The 24,986-nt window shown below is 41.5% G+C and overlaps 1 protein-coding gene across 4 annotated transcripts; it reads left to right on the top strand.

The window, feature by feature from the left end:
• Nucleotides 1-1,818: 1,818 nt before the first annotated feature.
• On the top strand, nucleotides 1,819-24,936 carry slc44a2 (solute carrier family 44 member 2). 4 transcript variants are annotated; one of them, XM_056409692.1, is made up of 22 exons: nucleotides 1,819-1,983; nucleotides 8,029-8,077; nucleotides 9,700-9,773; nucleotides 10,534-10,618; nucleotides 10,736-10,820; nucleotides 10,919-11,038; nucleotides 11,141-11,201; nucleotides 13,160-13,286; nucleotides 14,654-14,737; nucleotides 15,359-15,471; nucleotides 15,559-15,690; nucleotides 15,775-15,874; nucleotides 16,718-16,810; nucleotides 17,162-17,246; nucleotides 17,358-17,620; nucleotides 17,722-17,816; nucleotides 20,532-20,635; nucleotides 20,721-20,794; nucleotides 21,080-21,150; nucleotides 21,243-21,331; nucleotides 21,416-21,500; nucleotides 21,751-23,217. In XM_056409692.1, exons 1-22 carry the CDS (start codon nucleotides 1,947-1,949, stop codon nucleotides 22,233-22,235), a joined length of 2,511 nt encoding a protein of 836 aa, XP_056265667.1. In that variant the 5' UTR covers nucleotides 1,819-1,946; the 3' UTR covers nucleotides 22,236-23,217. The 4 variants fall into 4 exon arrangements, with proteins under 4 accessions (XP_056265667.1, XP_056265669.1, XP_056265666.1 ...); XM_056409694.1 differs by lacking the exon at nucleotides 21,751-23,217 and adding an exon at nucleotides 24,123-24,936 and having other exon boundaries at nucleotides 1,822-1,983; XM_056409691.1 differs by lacking the exon at nucleotides 1,819-1,983 and adding an exon at nucleotides 6,173-6,784.
• Nucleotides 24,937-24,986: the final 50 nt, after the last annotated feature.

Here is a 24,986-nt window from a genome sequence, read left to right as displayed (position 1 = left end):
CAGGAGCAGGGGCGCTAAATGCCATGTGTGTCACTTTGTTATGCCCCCAACTTTTTATAAGTGACACGTGCTCCTGATTATGGAAACCCATTTCTGACACTGAGAAAAAAGTCATAATTATGAGTTACTATATTGAATACTATCTCATAATTATGACTTAGCATCTCATTATTATGAGATACTATCTCATAATTTTGACTTGCTATGTCATAATTATGACTTAGCATCTCAGAATTATATAGTAAGTCGAAATAATGAGATAGTACCTCATATTTATGAGATAGTTAGTCGGAATTATGAGATAGTATTTTATAATTATGAGATAGTAAGTCATAATCATGAGATGCTAAGTCTTAATTCTGAGATACTATCTACTGTAACAGGATCCGAATCTTTTTCTCACAGTGTTGGAAATGGGCTTCCATACCTGATAGGAGGAGCCAGCTGACTATATCAATAATATTAATCATATAATGTGGGGGTAATGGGGTGTTTACCGGTTGTGTGCTAATATTGAGAGAAAAACCAATGTATGGTTGGAAAAGAAAGCCACTAAAATGTTTTTAAATTGTTGTTATGACCATCAGCTTGCATTTTAATGAGAAAATGCATAACCTTTCTCAATGTAACTCGCTATTGTTACTATTTTTCTCTGTCTAAGTCAGTTTATCTACGTCGACTTTACAAAGAAGCATGTTACCAGGAAGTTCGGTCCCGTGCACCTTATTTAAATGTATGTTTGACTCACCGACTGACACTTTAAATGTGTGCAATGCTCTCATGATTTCCTGAAGAAACTTGATAACATTTCATACCTTTTAAATTATTACTGGCACACCTGACACCTTTGTAGCCAGAGGAGGGGCAGAGCAGTCACCTGTCTGTCACAGTTCACCATCTAGCCAGTAAAGTTATTTATTTTTAAAACATGTGTCTCCTAAATTAACTGTATACTTTAATTGATCTGCTAATGAAACATATTAATTACTCTCATATATAAACAATATTTCCCACTGAGTCGTGGACCCTGGGCTGCTGTGGTGTCAGACCACCATATCAATAAGTAAATGTAACAAGACAACATTCTAAACCTCCAATAAACAAAAGGCTGGGGGGGGGGGGGTGCTAGTGAGAGGTGAGTGTGCTCACCTGTGTGCGCGCATCACGGCTGAGCGATGCGCGCGCCACGGAGCGGAGCAGCGCGTGCGCTCTGATCGCTCTTTTAATGAAGTATAGATAAAAAAACTGCCCAGCAGTTTTTTTGCGCCCCCCTCTAAATGGCGCCCTAGGCGGCCGCCTATACCGCCTGTAGGAAAAACCGCCCCTGAGTGTTTGAGATGTGGAATGTATTATTAAATTGTTCAGATCAGCATTGTAAGGTGTATTGTTACTCAATACTTAACATACTTCTGAGTAGAAATCAAAGTATAAAGGCATGAAAATACTTAATAGACAAACAGCTCTCGATTGTCATGTATTTCATGCGCTCTTTTCTTTATTGGGTTCACTTTCTCTCACACAACCGCATTAATAGGGTTAAAATAAGAATGTAATAAATGACACACTCTGATTTGGATTTTCATAAAAAAGGAAAATCAGTCATTTCAATCGTCTTTCTAAATGCACGAAGTGTAAAGTAGAAACACATTTGTCTACGGATGCTCTGTGCACATTCCACTGAAGTAGCGGAAAGCCAAATATGTTTTGTTCCACTCAGACGCCCTCTGATTGGCTGTCGCAGCTGTCACTCCCATCGGCTCCGCTCTCTGATTGGCTGCCTCTCCTCTCCGAGAGCCTAGAATGCGCCGTGCTTCAGTTGGGCTCGGGGAGGTCTCTCTCTCTCTCTCCCTCTCTGGAACTGTTATTGATGCTTTCCCCCCTCGACATGTCCCCGGTAACCGTGCTGTCTAACGTCTAGCACCGAGGAGCCGAGCCAGTGTGTGAGAATGGAGCCGGAGGACAAAAAACCGGACCCCAAATACGGTAAGCACAAGGTTTTTATTTGCAGTTTTCTTCGCGATCTTTGATTTCCCACTTAACGAGCGAATACATGGAAACAATGACTGCGAGAGATGGATGGGTGTGGACCTCATGCAGATCTGGGAGTCATCTTTTTTTTCTTTTTTCGAACGAGTTCTCATCTTTCCTCTCAGAAAAAAACCGCATTTAACCATAATCTTTAATGTTTTATTCGATAATAACACTGAATGAAAGCAAAAAGCTGCAAACTGGGTGGTTTTATTGGGCTAGTTTGCCGTATTTTTAACAGCCTGTGCTGCCAAGCTTTAAATGAAACTAAACTACACACCTTAATCTTGTTGTTTATTGTTGGTTATATGGCTCAATGTTACTGAAGAAAACAGGCTGATAAGAGAGGTATGTTGCTATCCAGTCAAACAAGGCTTGTCTTCATGCTCTGATTAAATCAGCTTCATATTCTGATTATTCTGTACTGCAGGAACACGCCCTCAACGTTTACTGGGTTTTCTCATGGGCGTAAAAAACATATGCTGGTTTGTATCTTGACATATGGCTATATCCATCCTAATTCCTTCAAAAAATTATGCATTTTTCTTGTGTTCAATTTGTTTCCTCTCTTTTTTACTTGCATGTACATATTATGGAAAAATCATCCTCTATAAGCAGCCACAGGCATGACTCATTGACGATTATTATGTGTGTCACACATGCATTTCCTCAACTCAGCAGCCCGCAGCAGCCTGACGCCGTCTCCTTGTGTCTGGTCTGGGTTGTTGTTCCTATGGACTGTTGAGTCATGAAGTTTTTGTGACCAATTAATACACGTCCGCGTTGTTACACGAGAGGGTGGCCACAGCTCAAAAGCAATGCCGCGGCCTAAGAATTTAATTCGGAAGATGACACTAATCGCAAAATTATTCCTTCTTTCACAACGTAAGATGCTCCCAACAGCCCACACCCTGAAGTGCACGTCCTCACTAGTCAATCCATAGAGCTCCCATGTGGAACATATCCTTTTTCACCAAATCAACTCTCCTCTGCTCTCCTCCCCCCCACAACAGCCCTTTTAAAGCGCAGATAAAGGATTTCACGATGCAAACACACAATACACATTCTCTTAAACAGCAGTTTTTATGAGCGCAGTTGGACCTGTGAGCCGTCCCATGGTTGCCTACAGTTGCAAAATCCATTTCCCCTCCCGTCTAGGCTGGTGTGCACGCAGACAGGCTGCAGCCTGCAATGCACACCGACTCAGCAGACACAGTCGAGAGGCTTCCAGTCAATATTAAGCTGCCACACACTCAGAGGCATTACAACACACACTTGCATGAGCACACAAAGAGACAGTGCGCTGTGAAGTGTTTGACAATGATCGCTTCTGTTGGTTTTGGGGAAATCTGACTAACTGTTGCTGTTTGATCCAAGCGGCTTCTGTGAGGAGTAAAGCAAGACGGTGATCTGAGCCGGTGGTTGTCAAGTATTTATCTCCACAAAAAGAGACTTTAATGTGTTTCTTCCTTGTAAGGCCAGATACCTCATCAGTAGGAGTTGTGTTGAAGCGGTAACAGCTGCCAGATACAGAAGTACAACAGGAGTGAAAACATTAGTTTCTATCTGAAGGCTTGAAACTAGAAATAAAAGAAGTGTCGCACACCCTGGCCCTTATAATAATATCATAAGGCGTGAGGGTTACAATAAAGAGATGCATGTGGAGCCACACCTGTTACAGTCATCAGTGTGCATAACTTTTGAGGATTCCAACTGGGATGATACTATTGTCAGGAATATGTCGTCATAATGTCTCCTTTCATGGACAGTCAGCATGTACACACACTCACGCAACCACAGTAGCCACTTACCCATTAAGGTAGCCCCTCTGGGCCCATTAGTGAATCACATCATGACCACTTCCTTACACTCATACACACACACACACACACACACAAGACTAGAAACACATAGCATATTGGCCGCAGAAGCAGAGACTGAACTGTATTATTGCACTTTTAACACTCACATTTGTTCCATATCATTTAAAAAATATGTATTTTCTGGTTTTACTAAATTCCGGTAACATCAACAAGGTTCCGTAGACGTCCTGAACTGCATTTGGACCTGAATGCAGACTGAGATTCTCTGGCAGGCCCTGTGGGTTTCCCACCATCAGTGCCCCAGTCGCCTCTAAATGAAGAAAGAAAATACAATCATCTGCAATGTTTACACCTTTAAAAAAAAATTTTTTAAATCCGATGCGGTTGCCATGTACCGAGACTAACGCCGGTAAATCACAATCTCGTTATTTGCCGATTACGAACGAGACTGTTTACGAGGCGTTTGGCATCTGTACGCAGCATATTTGGGCTGGAATGATGAAATTTCTGCACAATCAGAGATTGTTTTGTGGCACAAAGCGTTCAAAGAGCCGCCGCCTGCTCCTCCAGCTCTAATGGAGCTGTGTCTCAGCAGATGGGCCGTGAACATGAAAGACTGATGGGAAAAAATATTTTAATGTTTATCCACTTGAGGAAAGAGAAAGTCATAAGCAAACCCTGTCAACCTTTTATATAAATGCTATGCAAAGAAATTGCTTATAATCCAGTTTCTATCTGCTGCCTTCAGGACAATAAAACCAAAGCTCTCCCTGTTATTTCACGCAGTTCGTGTCGGTGTAAATTTACATTTCATTTATGTATGAAAATAATATCTCAAATGAAATCTAAAACTGAATTTGAAAAAAAAAAGGGCTCCTGTGCTGCGTTTTATGCTTCAAAAGTATGTGTGTGTGTGTGTGTGTGTGTGTGTGTGTTTGTGTGTGCGTGTTTGTGTGATTGTGTGTGTATGTGTTTGTGTGTTTGTGTGCATGTGTGTGTTTGTGTGTGTGTGTATGTGTGTGTATGTGTGTGATTGTGTGCGTTGTGTTGTGTGTGTGATTGTGTGTGTGTGTGTGTGTGTATGTGTTTGTGTGTGTGCATGTGTGTGTGTGTGTGTGTTTGTGTGTTTGTGTGTGTGTGTATGTGTTTGTGTGTGTGTATGTGTGTGTGTGTGTGTGTGTGTGTGTGTGTGTGTTTGTGTGTGTGTGTGTTTATGTGTGTGTGTGTGTGTGTGTGTGTGTGTGTGTGAGGCCATGTAGCTATAGTATTGTTATTTCATGCCTTGAATCGTGTGCGTGTGTGTTTGTGTGATTGTGTGTGTGTGTGTGTGTGTGTTATGTGTGTGTGTGTGTGTGTGTGTGTGTGAGGCCATGTAGCTGTAGTCTTGTTATTTCATGCCTTGAGTCTGTCACATGGCAGCGGATGTGGGCGGCCGGACCACGTGCCACCAGACAACACGTAGGACGCTCTTATCTCTCATGTACCGTCCGTCCCACACACACAGCATCATAACCACGTTATTGTCTTCACAATGCAAGGAACCATTTCAATAAATAATATTCAATAATCTCCTTTGTTTGCCCAGTGTTCATTGTTTAGGAAGTTAGTGATGTAACTTTTTTATACGAAACGGGGAGGATGTGGTAGCAGTTTGAAAAAAACAAAAAAAAGCTGAGAAAACAGACACTGTGACGGCCTCTCTAGGGGTAAACACGGCGGCACATCAGATTCGGAAATTTACATATTTTTTAGGAGGCAATTTTTGCTCCCACTGACTGAAATCCAAAGGCATTTAAAAACAAATTAGGGGGACTTTTTAAATTGCGTTCAAAAATACTAAATATACTTATTTATGCTTACAGTATATGAGCAATTGTCATAAAATGTCACTAATACGATTATTAGGCCGTAGTCTAATAGATTCTGAAATGGGACATATATAAACTACGATGTTTTTGACAAGTTCATTACATTATTATAATTATTAGAGGAAATTATGGGGGCATTTTTTGCCGCTCTCCTAGTGATATCAGGGACAAAATTATATTTTTCAAGGGCAGTTTTGCCCTTTCCCCTCGTGTATTTCCGACGCTGTGTAACATACATGTGTTAGAGAAACGGCCTTGGCAAGGGTGGAACAAAAGAGACGAACAATGAGTCAGGTGAAATTCTAAAGTAGCTATAAGGAAGATTTATCACCGTTTATGGATTAACAAATGTAAAACTAAAACGGAAGCAATGAGGCATCAGGGTCTTTAAGGCCAACACAATAAACCCCAAACTCCCACGCTAACTAGAACACAAAAGTCACGCTGGAAAAAAGGAAAGGAAAAAAACAAAACTGAGCTCCGAGTCAAGCCACAAAACAGGAGACAGACAGACACAACAAAAATGCCCTCCTGCACAGCTTCCCCCAAAATGACACGAACGGTAGCCTGCACTCAGAAACAGAGAGACAGCCCTCTTCCAGGAAGAGGGTGGAGTCAAGTCAACGCAGTTCATCACGTTGACTCGACACATTGAGGTTGAAGCCTAAAATAACTGATATGATGCCGGAGTGAAATCCTGTTCTGAGCTCCAGATTAAGGCGGGTGACGTCGGGATGTGTGAAACGCACCTCGGTTCTTCTCTCAGTTTTGGGTTTCTTTAAAAAGTCTTTTGTTGCTTCCTGCTGCTCCTCTCTCTTTAAATCCCCCGACGTCTCCCGATTCAAGAGAAGGGACCACGGAGAGATCGAGGGAATAGGAGGTGGAGGCAGAGCTTTTGAATACACTGAAAGAAGGAAGTGAGGAGTTAAGAGGTCGGAGGACAAAGATCTCATACAGGAAGGAGGCGGAAAGAAGCAACTGCCACACACAGACCTCTATAAAAACTCTCCATGGCAGATACGGAGACAGCAAATAACGAGAGGACGACAAAATACGATGGACATGGTACTGTAACCGTATTTATGATGAACTGAAGGTTCATTTTGATTGTCTTATTGACGTTACTCAAGCTCAATGCTCTCTAATTGTGATGGTTAATGGTCACATATTACCTCAAATACACCGCGGTGCCATTATGGTTGTACCAGTTGCGTCTCGAGTGTGTGTGTGTGTGTGTGTGTGTCCAAGAGATTGTTGACTGAATACTTTTCAGAGCTGGTTTCCTGTGTGAAATGTGTGTTTTCAAGGCTAAACACACACAAGGAGGAGCTCACGGTGGGCTTGGTGGATGCTGCTCCTCTTGTTTCCATGGCGTCTGGTGATGTCCACAGGGAGCTCACCGCGTCGCCGGGGAGCCATTTTGTGTGTTGCTAAGCAGAAGAATCCTTTTGTTCCGGAGAATGTAACGTCTGTGTCTCTATGTGGACGTTCCACATGGGACTACAGATGAAAAATAGCCTCTTGGCTAAATCTGGCACATTTACTGAAATGTTTTTATCAATGTGCACTGTCCCTTATTAAATAAAACTTTTTTTTTTTTAAATAAAAAAACACATTGTCCACATGCGTGACTAACGCACCGAGAGTCTGATGAACTCTCCTCAGACTTCAACTCATCCATTTAAATCTGCTTTTAACCTGTGATGCTAAACTATGTTGTTATTTAGTTTCTCACTGTTGTCATCTCTCTTGTTTATATTGTTGTTGCTTCTATTGTTTGCCTTGACTACCCTGTACAGCGCTATACACATAAAATGTATTATTATTATTATTGTAGATACTAATTGTACGTATTTATCATGACAAATATAGTGTAAATAGTCAATTATTGGACAAAATGCTGTTTGTTTAAAGTGTGTAATTTGGGACACTTAATGAGCTGACTGATTTATAGCTCAATTTATAAACTATCAAATGTACACATATGGCCGTAGCCGCCATGACATAATAAACAATAATGGGGAAAGTAATTCAATTCATTTAATTTAATTTCTAGCCCATAGAGAGAAAAAACTGGGCGAGATAATTATTCAATATATTATTATTACTATGATTTTTATTATTCACTGAAATTGTATCATGATGGATTAATTGTGCAGCTTTATAATTTAACAAAAGTCAGTTCTCCAAATGAATGATTTCAAGCAAATGTTCATTTGAAACGCATTTCTCCAATTAAATGTTCCTAATTCCTCAAATTGAAATGTGCAGTCCGAGACATTAACATGGCCGTTGTCTGTTTCTAACAGGGGAGTCCAGGAAGTTTGACCCAAACTTCAAAGGGCCGCTTCACAGCAGGTGAGCCGTCTGTTTCCATCACTGGTCATCACTTTATTATATGACATGTTCTTTCTGCAGAAGAAGAGACATCCTCTCCTCTCCGCTGCCGGTTGTGTGTGTGTGTGAGTGTGTGTGGAGTTTGAGTGGATTCTCACTGCTTTGGGGTTCTTGTCTGTTCTTCTATCTACACACAGGATCAGGTAAGTTACAGAGCAGGTATGAGTGGTTTTTTCGGGGAGGATGGCGTCCTCTTGAGACGCCACGCCCGTCCCTCCGGGTCGTTCCACCTAATGAGCGGCGTGTCGGCAGAGGACACGACGACCTCTCCTTCGCCTCCAGGATGAATAACGCTGTGGTTGTGCTCGTGACGAGCGAGGCTTGTGTCCACAAGCCGGCAGAGAGTCTTCATCACATCCTCTTTTTGCAAGAAACCCCACACCATGCCATCAGATGAAGGAGACTGGGGTGTATGGCGGGAGGGCTCCTGCACCCTGACCTCAGTGCCGGTGTATAGTCCAGGCAAACAAACTTTTGAAATGGAAAAAATTGCAACAGAATTTATGTTGGCGCAGAGGTCTTCTATGAAGTGTCCTGAGTAACATACTAAAAGACCGAAGAAATTAGAAAGAAATTAACTAAATTAACTTAACCCTCCTGTTACCTTAGGGTCAATTTGACCCCATTCAATGTTTAACCCTCCTGTTACCTTTATATTTACTGACATATTTTACCCTCGGGGTCAATTTGACCCCAGCCATTAAAACCTCCAGAAAATTATTAGAATTAATATTGTTTTCCAAGTTTAAGTGTGAGGTACTTTATGTTTGTTTGTTGACGACCTAAATAGCCCTTTAAATATATAACAAAGTTGATATTTCTTATATGTTTGATACAGTGAAAAACAGCCTGGGGTCAAATTGACCCGAAAGAACACCGACATTAAACATTGAATGGGGTCAAATTGACCCTAAGGTAACAGGAGGGTTAAGCAACAGTATGTGTCCGTCACTGAGGTGGCGGAGCGCCGTTTGTTGACGGCGAGGGCGGAGCCGGAGACAGAGTCGATCTACTGCTTTGTCAAAACTCATGCACCAAATCAGGGGCCGGAGGGGGCCCGCTTACCCATTATGCTGCAGAGTGAGCTGCAGGGCTGCCATCTGCACTCTAGACTTCCCCATGGACGGGAATCATGAGGAGCCACACCCACAGTCAGCTCAGAGCCTCCACCACGTCGTCATCACTAGATCTGTGGAGAGTAAAACACCCACAACACAGGCGGTACATCTGGGTCAGGGTCAGCCAGGCTGGACAGAATTGACATCTCTCCCAGTCTTAGAGCCAGGATAAAAAAAATTGCACTATCAGTCCATTTGGGTTCACCGATTTCACGATGAATAATAAGCTTCTGCAGGTGAGCACTTGTTGTCAGAGCTTTAGGGTTCTTTAGCAACGGTGAAAACGTTTGTTTCAGTTCTCTGAAACAATGGTGGGAGGTCGGGAAAAGCACGGATCCGTGTGTTCTGCCAGCAGCACACCTGAAACACCACCGCTAAATCAAGTCTGCTGTCAAGGAGCTTGAAGCTGTGAGGAGACCAACGACCAACAGCCTCTCCTCCTCCTCTCCTCTCTCCTCTCCACAGGGGCTGCACAGATGTCCTGTGCTGCATTCTCTTCATCTTGGCCTTGTTGGGCTACTTTGCTGTTGGCATCGTCGGTAAGATTGATCCTACATTATTACTACGTGGACTGTTGGACACGCTTGTAAATTATTTGTTTAAGACCCTCAAAATATAAAACATGTCGCACAACTCTCCTTCACCAAATTGTCAACAAGCACACATTTAACATATCTGCTTTCCCAGAATGCAACCTTTCTCCATGTCTTTTAAGGACTGGAGTTTTATTTAAATGACATAATTCATCCATCTGAATCGCAAATGTGCCCAAAAACCTTTTAATTAATTTGATTTAATATAATTTGGAAGATCTGAGTACACACAAGAGCAGTAAGTAAGTAAGTATGTCAGTCAGTAAGTAAGTAAGTAAGTTTGTCAGTTAGTAAGTAAGTCAGTAAGTAAGTATTTAAGTAAGTAAGTTCGTCAGTTAGTAAGTAAGTAAGTATGTAAATAAGTAAGTATTTAAGTAAGTAAGTAAGTAAGTAAGTTCGTCAGTTAGTAAGTCAGTAAGTATGTAAATAATTAAGTCAGTAAGTAAGTATTTAAGTAAGTAAGTAAGTTCGTCAGTTAGTAAGTAAGTAAGTATGTAAATAATTAAGTCAGTAAGTAAGTAAGTATTTAAGTAAGTAAGTAAGTAAAGTTAATTTATTTACACTTATCACAGACAATATCAGGGTCCAAAACATTTCAACAGTTAAAAGAGCAAAGTACAAAACAGTAAAAGACGGTGCGACCTTTCCACTTTTCATGAGTATTCTTATCCTCTGACCTCATGCTCTGTGATGGTTCTGCATGCAGCCTGGTCTCAGGGGGACCCCAGGAAGGTGATCTATCCCACGGACAGCAGGGGGCAGTTCTGCGGACAAGCTGGAACTCCTCTGGCGTGAGTCACGGACAATATGCTGTTTTCAGCGCCACTGTTTTACTGGACTCTGATACACTCGTTGATTTGTGATCCAAGCCAAATAATTTTTGGGGTTTGACTGTTTTCGTGCAACAGGAAGAAGCCTCTTCTGTTCTACTTCAACATCCTGAAGTGTGCCAGCCCTCTGGTGCTGCTGGAGCTCCAGTGTCCCACCACACAGGTCAGAAACGACATCGACTTCATTAATTTATGTTCATTCCACATATTTCTGTCCTTCCATGCTGAGTGTCGCAATTCTATGTTGTTGTGTGTCTCCAGTTGTGTGTGGAAAAATGTCCTGACAGGCATCTGACGTTGGTGAAAGCCAAGTTAGGCAGCAAGGAAGACCGTGAATACTTCCAACAGTTCTGTAAGGATGGAGTGGACATTGCCAAACTGGTCAGGATTGATATATTTTGATTATTCATATTTCATAGATGCATTAACTGTATAAAAAAATTAAAAACGGTAGTATATTGAAGGGCTTTTCCTCTGCTTCAGAGTCCTCCTGAGATCCTGAGTGAGGGCTCGTGTCCGGCCATGCTGATGCCCAGTAAAGCCTGTAAGTCAGAAGCTACTTCACTCTCGCCCACAATACCGGCTGTGACAAATAGAACAATATTATATATATTATATACACACTACTGGTCAGAAGTTTTCCAACACCCCATTTTTCCAGTTTTTATTGAGATGTAAGCAGTTTCAAGTCCAGTGAAAAACCTGAAATGGTACAAAGGTCAGCGGCAAACTGCCAGAGGTCAAACAAATAATTTTAGGTTACCAGAAACTGAAAAATAATGTAAATTTCAGAGTTATACAAAAAGGCCTTTTTCAAGGAACAAGTGATGGGTTAACAACTGGCAACCGTTCTCTAACAGTGTTGGGAAGAACATTTTGAACAATATTTGATTTCCATTGCAGAAAGAATGCAATACGAGTGTTCGGCTCTTATATCTGCAAAAGGTGGTTATACTTTGATGAGTCAACAATTTAGATTACATTTTCTTAATTGATTAATTTTGTTATCTCCAATCGGAGGAATTGAGGTGAAACTTTTGACAGGTGGTATATATATATAATATATATTAGTGCTGTGAAAAATAACGCGTTAACTCAGTTAATTCAATTTCAGGTTTAACTAGTTGTTTTTTTTAACGCATTTAACGCATGCGCAGAATGAGCTTCCAATCCGTCTGTTGTTGGTCGTCGGGACGAAAAAAAAGTCACTTGCAAAATGAGCTTCCAATACACCACTTCAATCTGAACTCTGTCCGCTCTCATGCAGACGGTCTGTTCATCGGTAATGATCCTTCCGCAGGTTCACCTCCGGAAACCTTGTTACGACTTTTACTTCCTGTAGATCAGGGTCTCAACACGTCGATCGCGACCTGCCAGTCGATCGCGGCGTAGTGTTGGTAGATCGCATGACATTAAAGAGATTGGCCCCCTGACATGTTCTCTATAGCACGTCTTTGTTCTTTTATTAAACTAAACGTCTGTTGTTGATCGTATCTCCACAGCAGCATGTCATTTCTGTCTCTTGCGTTGCGTTAACATATCGATCTCCGTCTCGCGCCACAGAGCTCCGTGGCGCGCATCGGACCGAGCAAAAAAAGTCACTTGTCAATCTGTCCACCTGTCCGGGCGGTGAGGTTTCAGCTTTGCAACGGTCCCGCCGTCCCTTTCATCACGGCCCAGTTCATGAAGAAAACCCACACAGTCAGTTTGCCTCAGCAGCTGCTAGAGGAAGACTAGAGGCCTTTAGATTGTATCATGGTGGAGTTAATGGTTGACAAACAAGAGAAAAATTTTCTGTTTAACCCTCCTGTTACCTTTACATTTACTAACATATTTTACCCTCGGGGTCAATTTGACCCCAGCAATTAAAACCTCCAGAAAATTATTAGAATTAATATTGCTTCCCAAGTTTAAGTGTGAGGTACTTTATGTTTGTTTGTGACTAAATAGCCCTTTAAATAAATAAAAAAGTTGATATTTCTTATATGTTTGACACAGTGAAAAACAGCCTGGGGTCAAATTGACCCCAAAGAACACCGACATTAAACATTGAATGGGGTCAAATTGACCCGAAAGGTAACAGGAGGGTTAAACATTCTGTTTAGGATGAAGATGTATTAATGTTCCATATGGAAGAAAACTGCTAAATAACTGCTGAGTTGCAGCACCATTGTATAGAAGAATGTATAAATGTATATATCCGTCTTTTGTCATAAATCTCTATGTTCTCACAAAATATACCGAGAATATCGGTAATATGTGATTAATCATGATTAATCCACAGAAACCTGTGATTAACCTGATTAAAAATTTTAATCGTTTCACAGCCCTAATATATATATATATATATTACATATATATTACATATTTTCTTCAACCCAAAATGTATATGGAGGGAGGAGATATATCTGTTTATATATATATATATATATATATATATATATACACTACCTGTCAAAAGTTTAATATATATATAAACGGATATATCTCCTCCCTCCACAGTCACGCGTCGCTGCCTTCCCGCCCTGGGAACGATGAAAGGCGGGGTGGTGGTGGTGGGCAACGAGACCACCTTCGACGCGGGACAGGGCTACAATGTCAATGCCACCGACGTACTGGAGGCATCCAAGTGAGTCTGTTCACTGTGTGGCAGCCTACATGCACACAGAGAATATGTTTATACTATAAAAACATGAATGGGAAGAAATCACCGAAAGCAACTACACCCATTAAATCAGTGGTTCTCAAATGGGAGTGCGTGTACCCCTGGGGGTACGTGAGGGCACTCCAGGGGGTACGTGAGATTTTACAAAAATATATTTAAAATTAGTATCCATTAAAAAATCCTTTAAAAATAGTTGTTTAAGAAATATTCAATTAAATATAAATGTAATTTCATAATCTTCATTTCATATAAAAAAAACATTAAATGGGAAGAAATCACCTTAAGCAACTACATCCATTAAATCAGTGGTTCTCAAATAGGGGTACGTGTACCCCTGGGGGTACCTGAAGGCACTCCAGGGGGTACGTGAGATTTTTCAAAAATATATTTAAAATTATTATCCATTAAAAAATCATTTGAAAATAGTTATTTAAGAAATATTCAATTAAATATAAATGTAATTTCATGAACTTCATTTCATAGATTCTATTCTAAATCAGACATTGATGGCGTGTACCCCCGGGGGTACATGAAGGCACTCCAGGGGGAGTACATCCCTGAAAAAAGGTTGATAACCACTGCATTACATAATCTAAACAAATATGAATCCATACATATTTGTTTTGATGATCTTTAAAATTAAAGATAAGCCCGAGAGAATATGCTGTCACGTGGGTCAGTGAACCAGTTCAGTGATGAGTTCTCACCACATAACACATGACGTAAAGCTCCCGATGCTCTTATTCACTCCGTAATGTGTGATACATCGTACGGTGGCTTTGGTTCTGCTCCATTAGTTTGCTCCCCGGAGGGTCTTCATGTGTTTTCTATCTGCGTTAATCTCCCTGGATGTTATTCATCAAGCTGATGAGTATCACAAGCTGTTATGTTGTATTTATGCTGCTGACAGCAGCTGGAGTCAAATTATTAATTAAATTGGCATCTTAATTTTTTCAATGTGACATGACAAGCCTGATGAATAAATAATAATAATAATAATAGGAGCAACAATATTTCTGTCTGTCACAATTAAATTATGAAGTTATAACATTTATTATTTAAGGCTACGATGCCTCAGAAACTGAAAACGTTAGTAAAGAGTGGATGTTGTTAGCATTAGCTCGCTGGTTAAATTGCTTTAAAAAAAGAGCTTTTTGCTCTTTTACAATCTGATTGGAAGTAATTATTTAACAACAGTATTATTTATCTATTGATGTGTGCTGTTATAGGCTTATCTCTTTGTTTGCCCTTTTACTTTTAGTCTGGCAGATGTCCTTAATAGTTAATTTTGGGGCGATGGTGTTTGTTTTAATTAATTTCCATTTCCACAGGAAATCAAATGTGGTGATTGAAGCTCGCCAGGTGGCGATGAGAATCTTTGAGGACTACACTCACTCCTGGCATTGGATTTTACTGTAAGTGTGTCCACTTGGCAGAAAAAAAACACATATCTGTCCTCATTTACTCATTAACAGGTTTTTTTATAGCCACTAAATAGATTCCGTCAGCTATTGAAACACCCAGAGTTATCAAGATTTTACTTCTCTGAGTGTTCAACATTGATCAGTTTTAAACCAGAAAACAAGGTTCAAGGTTTTTTATTTGCCATTTGTGCCTAGACCAACAGTCCAGACACATTGTAATTGTTTTGCAGGGCTTTCCGAGTCAACAGAGGTACACACACACTATAATAAGAAGAAGAAGAAGAAGACAAAATATTAAAAACATTAAAAAAACACACTGTACGGTGGTAGAATATACAGTATTAAGTACTGTTTTTAAAAACAGGTTATCAATATAAAAAAGGAGAGGGCAGAGGTTAATAAATAGATAAATAGGCTAGTGCTGAGTGCTGGTCCTAGCTTGTGAGAAGACAGAGGGGAAAGGGGAGAGTTATCTGGGGATATTGCACATTTTGAGAGGTGGGGGAAAGTTATGTGGGGATATTGCAACAGGCAACAACTGCTAAGAAACTCTGATGTCGCCTTTCGATATGTTACAAAGTGTGATGTCCCCCCCCCCCTCCACACACACAGTGGTCTGGTGATCGCGATGGTCGTGAGCTTGATTTTCATCGTCCTGCTGCGATACCTGGCCGGCATCATGGTCTGGGTCATGATCGTTCTGGTCATCTTAGTCCTCGGATACGGTAACTATCCTAATCTTCTCGGAGATTATCGCCCTTTAAAAAAAAAAAAAACACTCAAATGATTTGAAATATGTGTGGTTCTATTAGGGATCTTCCACTGTTACATGGAGTATGCGAGTCTGAAGGGCGAGCCGGGCTCCGACGTGACCATCCGAGACCTGGGCCTGCAGACGGACTTCTCCGTCTACCTGCAGATCAGACAGACCTGGCTGGCCTTCAGTATGCACACGCTCCGTCTTTCATACACACTCCTAGCATCACGCTCTGAATGATGGTGATCTTAACGCCTTCGCTGTTCTGCAGTGATCATCCTGGCTATCGTGGAGGTCGTCATCATCCTCCTGCTCATCTTCCTCAGGAAGAAAATCATGATTGCCATCGCCCTCATCAAAGAGGCCAGCAGGTCAGTGTGAGCTGGTTCCATCCGGCTTTTCATCCTCTGGAGAGTGACCAGAAGTGTCCACCTTCTCAGGGTGATAGCTATTAGATTAGATTTAATAATTCCCAGTGGGGAAACTCAGAACTCATACAGACAACAATAGAGACTGTCACGACGGGATTAGGGTGGACCCAAATGCACGACTCAGGAGACAGATAATTCAAATAAAGATTCTTTCCTGAAAGCGTCGTCAAGATCGGAACAGACAGAATAATCAAACTATGGAACGCTCGAGGGCTCGGTCGGAAAAACACAAGACAATCTGACAGAGGACAAGTGGAAGTGAGGGAGCTAAATAGTAAGGGACTAATGAGGGGATGGGCTGCAGGTGAGAAGGGCGTGAGGACCAGGTGAAGATAATGAGGGACTAACGAGGTGATCAGAGGCAGGTGAAGGGAGTTGGACTGACGAGATGGGAAGCAGGATCTGGAATGACGTGATAGTTAGTGACGGGATGAAAACAACGAATACAAGAAGGAAGGCGTGGAGCTAAACTGTTACAGACACAGCGGACAAGAAATAACTAAACCAGAAGATGCCCCATAAAACAAGACCATCAGAAGGATGACGAATGGCTCCTCCAGTTAGATTGTGGGCTTTGCCTTTTTGACACCTGGAGCTTTCAACTGTCTTTGAAATCCAAAAAGAGTTCTAGGGGGAAGACAAGGTTTTTTTTTAATGGAGCCCTTAGTATAATTTGAAAGGAGCCGCGGGAATTTTCTCCCAACTCTTCCGCTCCCTTCAGCACATTTAACTTCTTCATCCGGCTCATTCTGATCGTTGCTTTCTCTTCTGGTCTCGTTTCAGAGCTATTAGTTATGTGATGTCATCCCTGTTTTACCCTCTGCTGACCTTCATCCTCCTGGCCGTGGTGATCGCGTACTGGGCCATCACTGCTGTGTATCCTTTCCCATCAAAAACACCAATGACACAATCTCTTGCACTTTTTTTTTCTCTATACACAGTATCGGGTTTTTTTCTAAATTTTTATATGAATATTTCCTATATTTTGCATTAAAAAAAATGAAAGAAAGAAGAAATATTTAGAAAGAAGTATTTCATAACATTACTTTAAAAATACCAAAGCATGACTAAAAGGAGAGAAACAAGATGATAAACTCGTTTTTTTCTACTTTATTACTTTTAATGAGACACATGTCCATAAACAGATGCGGATGTCTCTTGATTGGGACCTTTTTATCGGACACATCTTCCCCTCGTTGACTCAACCTCCTTGACCGCTCTGACCAGCTTCTTGTCCACCTCCAACGAGCAGGTGTACAAAGTGTTCAACAACTCCGACTGCGAGTACTCAAGAGAAACCTGCGACCCCAAGGTACGTTTTTAAAAGTCACTGCCACGTGAAACACGGCTTCTATTTGACCCCTTTTTTGAGGAAGAAACATCACACATTTGCCTCTCTCTCTCTCTCTCTCTCTTCCTCCAGACATTCAACACTTCCAACATCACAGCTCAGTGTCCGGATGCCGAGTGCCTGTTTGCCTTCTACGGCGGGGAGACCCTCTACCACCGATACCTCGTCCTGTTCCAGTTCTACAACGTCTTTCTCTTCTTCTGGTGCGCCAACTTTGTGACGGCCCTGGGCCAGGTCACGCTGGCGGGGGCCTTCGCCTCGTACTACTGGGCCTTCAAGAAGCCCGATGACATTCCCGCCTACCCCATCTTCTCCTCTCTGGGTCGGGCCCTTCGGTTAGAAGCTGCTTTGCTTTTGTTGTTTTTGTGATTGGTGGTTTATACAGGGTTTTTGTTGTTGTTATGCTCACGGTTTGTTGTTTTTCTCATGGTTCTAGATACCACGCGGGCTCCCTGGCCTTTGGCTCTCTCATCCTGTCCATGGTTCAGGTCATCCGGGTCTTTCTGGAGTACCTGGACCACAAGTTGAAAGGTTAGAAGATTTTACTTGAAGAGAAATGACTAAATCACTTGACTTTTCTATTTCAGGGTTCGTACGGTTATGGGAAACCTGGAAAAGACATGGAATTTTAAAATGTTTATTTCCAGGCCTGGAAAAGTCATTGAAAATAATGAAATCCCAAAAGTTATGAAAATGTGATATATTCACATGTTCATTTAAGCAGTTTTATTAAAGGAATACACATTTCTATCAATATTTATTCTAGGGCTGTCAATCGATTAAAAAAAATTAACTAATTAATCGCACATTTAGAAATTGCGATTAATTAATCGCGATTAATCGCGATTAATCGCAATTAAAAGTTAAAAGTTCATTCTTTTTAAAGACAAAACTTCACACAGAGCTGTGTTTTCAAAGAGGCTCCTACATATACAGTGCTAGCGAGGTATTTAATATCGTGGATGATAAATTGTTTCTTCAGTGAAACATCAGATTAGTAAAAAAAAAAGAAGTATATTGAGACCCCATTGGTCCTGTCATCTTTAACATTGAACAGCAGAACCAGTGGCCTTGGTAACTGACTGACATTCAAATATGTCACGTTAACCCTCTGGAGGCTGGGGGCATTTTATACATTTTACAAAAAATTAAATTCACCGTTTAACCCTTGTGTTGCCTTCGGGTCATTTTGACCCGAATCAATAGTACACCCTCATGCCCTTGAGTTAATTTGACCCCATTCAATGTTTAATGTCGGTGTTCTTTCGGTAGTCAACAAACAAACATTAAGTGCCTCACACTTAAACTTGGAAAACAATATTAATTCTAATAATTTTCTGGAGGTTTTAATTGCTGGCGTCAAATTGAACCCAAAGGGTAAAATATGTGAGTAAATATAAAGGTAACAGGAGGGTGAAACATTGAATCGGGTCAAAATGACCCAAAGGCGGGGGGAGGGTTAAATATTTAATCGGGTCAAAATGACCCGAAGGCAACACAAGGGTTAAAAGTGTTTCCCTTCTTTTTAAAGACAAAACTTCACACAGAGCTGTGTTTTCAAAGAGGCTCCTACATATAAAGTGCCAGCGAGGTATTTAATATCGTGGATGATAAATTGTTTCTTCAGTGAAACATCAGATTAGTAAAAAAAAGTATATTGAGACCCCATTGGTCCTGTCATCTTTAACATTGAACAGCAGCAGAACCAGTGGCCTTGGTAACTGACTGACATTCACATATGTCACGTTAACCCTCTGGAGGCTGGGGGCATTTTATACATTTTACAAAATAAATTAAATTCACCGTTTAAAGTCTTTTGCATGTGACACACCCCCACGTGTTATACATCAAACATTCCAGAACAATCTCAGCTCTGAAATGAGCCTCATTGTCCTCGCGCCGTGTCCTCTGCTCTCTGACTGACAGGCTGCTAAATGAGCCTTACCTGTGAGGTGGGAGGTCCTTTGTGATTTACTGAGTGTTCATTGGTTTTTTTCCCCCCGAAATGTTGACAGACAAACGGATTGACCAATCACGTTGAAGGTTTCGTGTGTCGCGTTCTTTCCGCGCCGCGTCACCCGACACGTCGCCCCTCAGTTCCTCTGTGTATCAGAGGGGGAGACGGGAGGAAGGAGGAGCAGGAGGAAACCCGACTGATTCATCCACGAGTTAAACTCATTTATGCTCCTTATTTTCGCGGAGAAATTATTGTTTTAAACGACGAAACAGTGTCAAACCGTACTGCAGCGGTTTAAAAAAAAAAGCGTTAATTGCGTTAAAATATTTTAATCGCATAGATTAACGCGTTAACGCTGACAGCCCTAATTTATTCTTTTAATCAAACTATTTTCTCACTATTTATACCTCGAGATTTCACAACAATTTTGATCATGGAAATTTGGTTTAAAGTCATGGAAAAGTTATGGAAATCCATTGGTCAACATGTGTATGAACCCTGTATTGTCGTCATTATCATATAGTTGAAGGACAGTTCACCCCGTATTCAAAGCATTCATTTTAATGCTATTCATCGATCCGATTGGTTGTAGAGACGTCGGCCCTCTCTCCAATAGACTGGGACCATATGGTCTCTACTGTTGGTGCTCAAGCACCCAACAATATGTTGGAAAACAACGTCTCTCGGTTTCATATTGTTTGAAAGAAAAAACAATCTCCGACACCAAAACAATCTCGATTTCTAATTATCTCTACAGGTATTAGAAAAATCTGTATTTTTTAGTTTTTGGGGTGAACTATCCCTTTTAATATGCATTTAGGATGTTGTTGTTAAACGTGTAAGGCGGAGAAAGAGGAGAGTGGCGAAAAGAAGGAGGGTGAAGAGGAATCTTTGGAAGAAAATCTTCCCACTGAATCACAAGAGTAGAAGTTAACAGCAAAGCGGGGGCGAGAAATTAGGCTTTATTTGAGTCGCCTAGTGTAGGAAAGATTGGTTGTAGAGACGTCGGCCATCTCCAATATACTGCCAAAAATATGTTGGAGAAAATGTCTCTCGGTTTCATATTGTTTGAAAGAAAAAAACAATCTCTGACACCAAAACAATTTAGATTTCTAATTATCTCTCCAGGTATTTTTAGTTTTTAATCTATATTTAGATTTAGGATGTTGTTGTTAAACGTGTGAGTCTTAAAACCTGATTTTGGGTCAGATGCATGTGTAAGTGCCAAATGTCTTAATATGTTCCCATTTCTGCACTCGTGAATGAATTCTGGCTCTCATCTCGTTCAGATGCTCAGAACAAATGTGCTAAGTTCATGCTCAGCTGCATGAAGTGCTGCTTCTGGTGTCTGGAGAAATGCATCAAGTTCCTGAACAGGAACGCCTACATCATGGTGAGTCACGGTCACGGCACACGGCCGCGTGAGAGGCGTCGGCTTCGGTCACGTTTCTATTAAAGCGTTGTTGTTTTTCCTCCAGATCGCCATCTACGGAAAAGGTTTCTGTCCCTCAGCTCGAGATGCCTTTTTCCTTCTGATGAGGAACATTGTCAGGTGGGTTTTCGCGACATTATTTATCCTCAATTTTTATTTCTATAAGCATTAGAAAGAAGCATTTTTGAATAATTAATTGCTTTATTTATTAATGACTTTTCATTTTATGTCTGTGTATGTTGTAATATGTGAAGTTCTCAATGAATCTATCGATAAGTCTTGAAATAAATAAATAAATCTGCATTTCCACTGTAATGCCTTGGCGCCCCACTAGAGGGCCGCGCCCCACAGTTTGAGACCCGCTGGTTTAACGTGATTCTCTCACATTCTCCCATTTCAACACAGGGTGGCCGTTTTGGATAAAGTGACTGACTTCCTACTGTTTCTTGGGAAGCTCCTCATTGTTGGAATCGTCGGTAGGGGAGCTTTTATTTTGAAACCAAACATGTCTGTTCTTTTACTCTCTCTCTCTCTCTCTCTCTCTAACACACCCTTCTGTTCTGTGCAGGCATCTTCTCCTTCTTCTTCTTCTCTGGTAAAATCCAAGCGGTGGGTGAGGCCGTTCCATCGTTGAACTACTACTGGGTGCCCATCCTGGTGAGAGGCAGTGATCGTGATGCGTTCAGCTCGCCTGTGGCCCAGCAGAGTGCCTCACGCGTGTCATTTCTTTTCTCCACCCAGACGTTGGTCGTGGGATCCTACCTCATCGCCCACGGCTTCTTCAGCGTGTACGGCATGTGCGTGGACACGCTGTTCCTCTGCTTCTGTGAGTCACTTTGCGTTCATCCGGATCTCCTCTTGTCTTCCTTACACAACCGTCTAACGCGGAAATGCTGGTTTCTTCTTCCTGCCGTGTTTCTGACTTCTCTCTTCTTCTTTTTCCTGCCCTTTTCTTCATTTTCACACATTTTGCTTTCATTTTTCCATTTAAATTACCCCCCTCCCTAATTTTTCCATTAACCCAATACAAAAAAACACAACATCCGCGCCCCCACACACACGTGCGGACACAAAAGGCGAGGACTTGGAGAGAAACGACGGCTCCTCCGAGAGGCCTTACTTCATGTCCCCCGAGCTGCACGAGATCCTCTCCAAAACCCAGAAGCTGGAGGACGAGCACGACGGCGTCGAGCAGGACGGGGAACCCGCGAAGCGAGCGGACGAGGTGAAGCTGGAGGAGGAGACCCCTCTCAAGCAGCCACAAGATGGAGGCATCCAACTGAAGCAGCAGACGGTGCTCAAGCAGGAGAACGAAGAGGAGCAGCCTCTGCAGGCGGAGACGGCGGCCGAAGAGCCGAAAGAGGAGGAGAAGGAAGAAGAGAAAATAATCGGTCGGGATGAAGAGGAGGAGGAGGAGGCTGAGCGGAAAGAAGAAGCCGAGGTTAAAGAAGAGGCGGAAAAGCAGGAGTTGAAACCGGAGGAAAAGAAGGAAGAGGCGGAGGCGGAGAAAGAGGAGACTGGCGACAAGAAAGAGGGGAAAAAAGAAGAAAATAAAGAGTAGAAGTTAACGGCAAAGGGCGAGAAATGAGGCTTGGTAGACCTCAGGAGAAGGAAAAGAACGGTTGTCTACGACGTTGTGGTCTACGATGAGCTCTGAAATATCCGATGTCCCTGCTGCGTGAGAGGTGCCGCGTCCAGCTGGGAGAGGGTCGTGGTCCAACGTGTGAAGGTCAAAGCAGGTCAAAAAAAGCCCAGTGCATCTCTGTAGCTTCCCCAAAAAGAAAAAAAATCTCTGTCGTGTTGGTTTTTAGAGCAGTGTTGGTTTTTTCTATCGTGACGATCTGTAGAACATCGTGAGTGCTGAACCTGTGCCTGAGTGCTGTCACCACTACGTGTCGTCTTCACGCACGACAGAACCGCCGAGTCCCATGTTTACAGCCGAAACTACACACGTCTCAATCAACGGTGAACCTCTTTTTTTCACTGTTTACAATAATACCAGCTGACGCCAAAATGTTTCACACATTTGATATACTGTATGAATATTGGATCTTTTTTTCTTCTTTTTTTTCCTATGGAACTTGCATAATATTGACAGCATTCCAGCGTCTGTTCTGTATTTGGTTTGGCTTCATGTATTGTAGAGATCCAAAGATGGGGTCCTATGTATTGAAATGCCACCTACTTGCCTTGGTATGTTTTGTCGGACTGGCGTGAAGTGCTGGGATTGTGTCGCCATGACGCAACCATCGTGACCTCTCTGACCCCCCCACACACACACACACACACACACACACCCCTGCCTTGCTGTGCCCCTATCCTCTCTCTTACTCTCTCTCTCTATAAGTGCTGCATGGTTTTTGACATGACCTTCTGAATGCTCTCAACTACTAACATCTTTTAATTCTCTGGATGCTTTTGTACCGTTTTTTCTTGTTCGTCACCTCGTGAAAAGATGTAAGTCGATTTTTCCCAATGTATACGTACCGATGACATTCCATATTTATTGGATGTAAATCTTTATTAAAGGTGATTGTATTTAATCATACTAGTGCTGTTATCGCTATAAAACACGGGAGTTTGAAGGCGGTTTTTCAACGTGTTGGAAGCAGGTGAGTTTTCATGTCCAACAAAATGAGCCAGAACTTTGATGTTTATCTTAAAGGAAGTGCTAAAATAAGACATGGAGAACAAATCAGCCTGTAAAAATAAGTTTCACTCTATCTTTATTTGTCTTTTAGCTTTTGGAGGAGGTTTTCTTAAATGTGTGGACAGGAAAGGTATTTTATGCCTCTGGTACAATGATTAAGAACATATTTTTGTAGTGTATATCCAGAATATAACATCATATTAATATGGAATACAGAATATTAAGACAGGAATTAATAGTCAGGGAGGAAAAAAAATATTTGCCACAAATATATGCATTTCCCTCCTTTTTATTATTCATTTGATCGTCTCCTGACCACTCAGATTAGTCTCCAGGTTGGCATAAACTGTATTAGAGCATTATTTTAGTTTCTTTAGTGGAAGAGAAACTTTCCTACACCACTGTACATGAACACTGTTTGGAGAGGTTACCGGGGCGATGGAGCACACTGCTAACCACACCCTTAGAAACTTTAAACCAAAGAGGGCGGCACGACACTGCTTTATCAACTAATGTTAAAGGAATATTCAATTTTAATATAAATTACTCACCCCATGTTACCTTGATTTTTGAAGAAAACTTTTTCTCGCTCGCCACCACCTGCAAACTTGAATTCATTAAGACTCCTCTCCGTCTTTGTTAATCTTCTTTCACCGTTGAGGTATGTGAGAATTCACTAAAAGGCAGAACAGGTTATAGATAGACGACTCATTAATACGAGAAGAGTTAAATGACTCTTTATTGTGATCATGCTGTTGGGAAAAAAATGTCCTCAACTGCTTCTTGTCCGTGTCCCAGTGGAGGATCTGGAGCGCAACGACGGGTCAGCCGAGAGGCCGTATTACATGTCGCAGAACCTGCTCGGCCTCCTCAAGAAGTCCAATGAAGAAACCAAATCTGTGGATTAAGAGTGTGTATGTGTGTGTGTGTGTGTGTGTGTGTGAGAGGATATCAGAACATGAAAATGAATCAGTGCCATTTCCTGTGTACGTAACAGAATGTTTGTGTCAAAGGAGATTAATTGTGTTGTCTGTATGACATTGATCCTTCTAGTATTTTGTTACAAAGCCTTAAGCCCATTGCTTCCTGTATGACCCAACAAGTATTCTTTTATATCTGAAGGAATATGGGAGCTTGATTTAGAGATCATATTTGTAGTTAATTTAAGCAAAAGCTTGCCTTAAAACTTGTGTTTTCTTTGTACATGTTCTTCGTCACATCGAGTGTATTCTTTGAAGAGTCTATTCACTTTCAAAGTGATTTCCAGTTTATGGTTGAAGCCTGTTAATACATGACTAAAGCTGTGCTTTATCAGTTTTATAATGTGCTCACGAAACCAAAGTTGTTAAACTGCACCTCATTAAAAAGCTAAGTATAAAACTCAAAGCCTTATGAGATTACAAGTGACCCAAGTGATTGAACTTGGTCTGGCAGCAGTCATAATTTTTTAATAACTTGTTTTTCATCTCATATGTTGTTCATACTCTGAATATAAAACATATCCATGATCAATGTACAGATGTTGAAGTTGTACGGAGGTTTACATTACCTTTGAATTTGTTGTAAACTAATAAAAGTTTGTGTTGCCATACCAGGACAACACATAACATGCCACTGCTTCTTAGGTTTGTATGGGTGTACAGTAACCTGGATTATTGTTTG

This window comes from Pseudoliparis swirei, chromosome 24 (genome assembly GCF_029220125.1).
Source record: "Pseudoliparis swirei isolate HS2019 ecotype Mariana Trench chromosome 24, NWPU_hadal_v1, whole genome shotgun sequence".
Classification (NCBI taxonomy): domain Eukaryota; kingdom Metazoa; phylum Chordata; class Actinopteri; order Perciformes; family Liparidae; genus Pseudoliparis; species Pseudoliparis swirei.
This window is presented reverse-complemented; position numbering and strand designations above follow the sequence as displayed.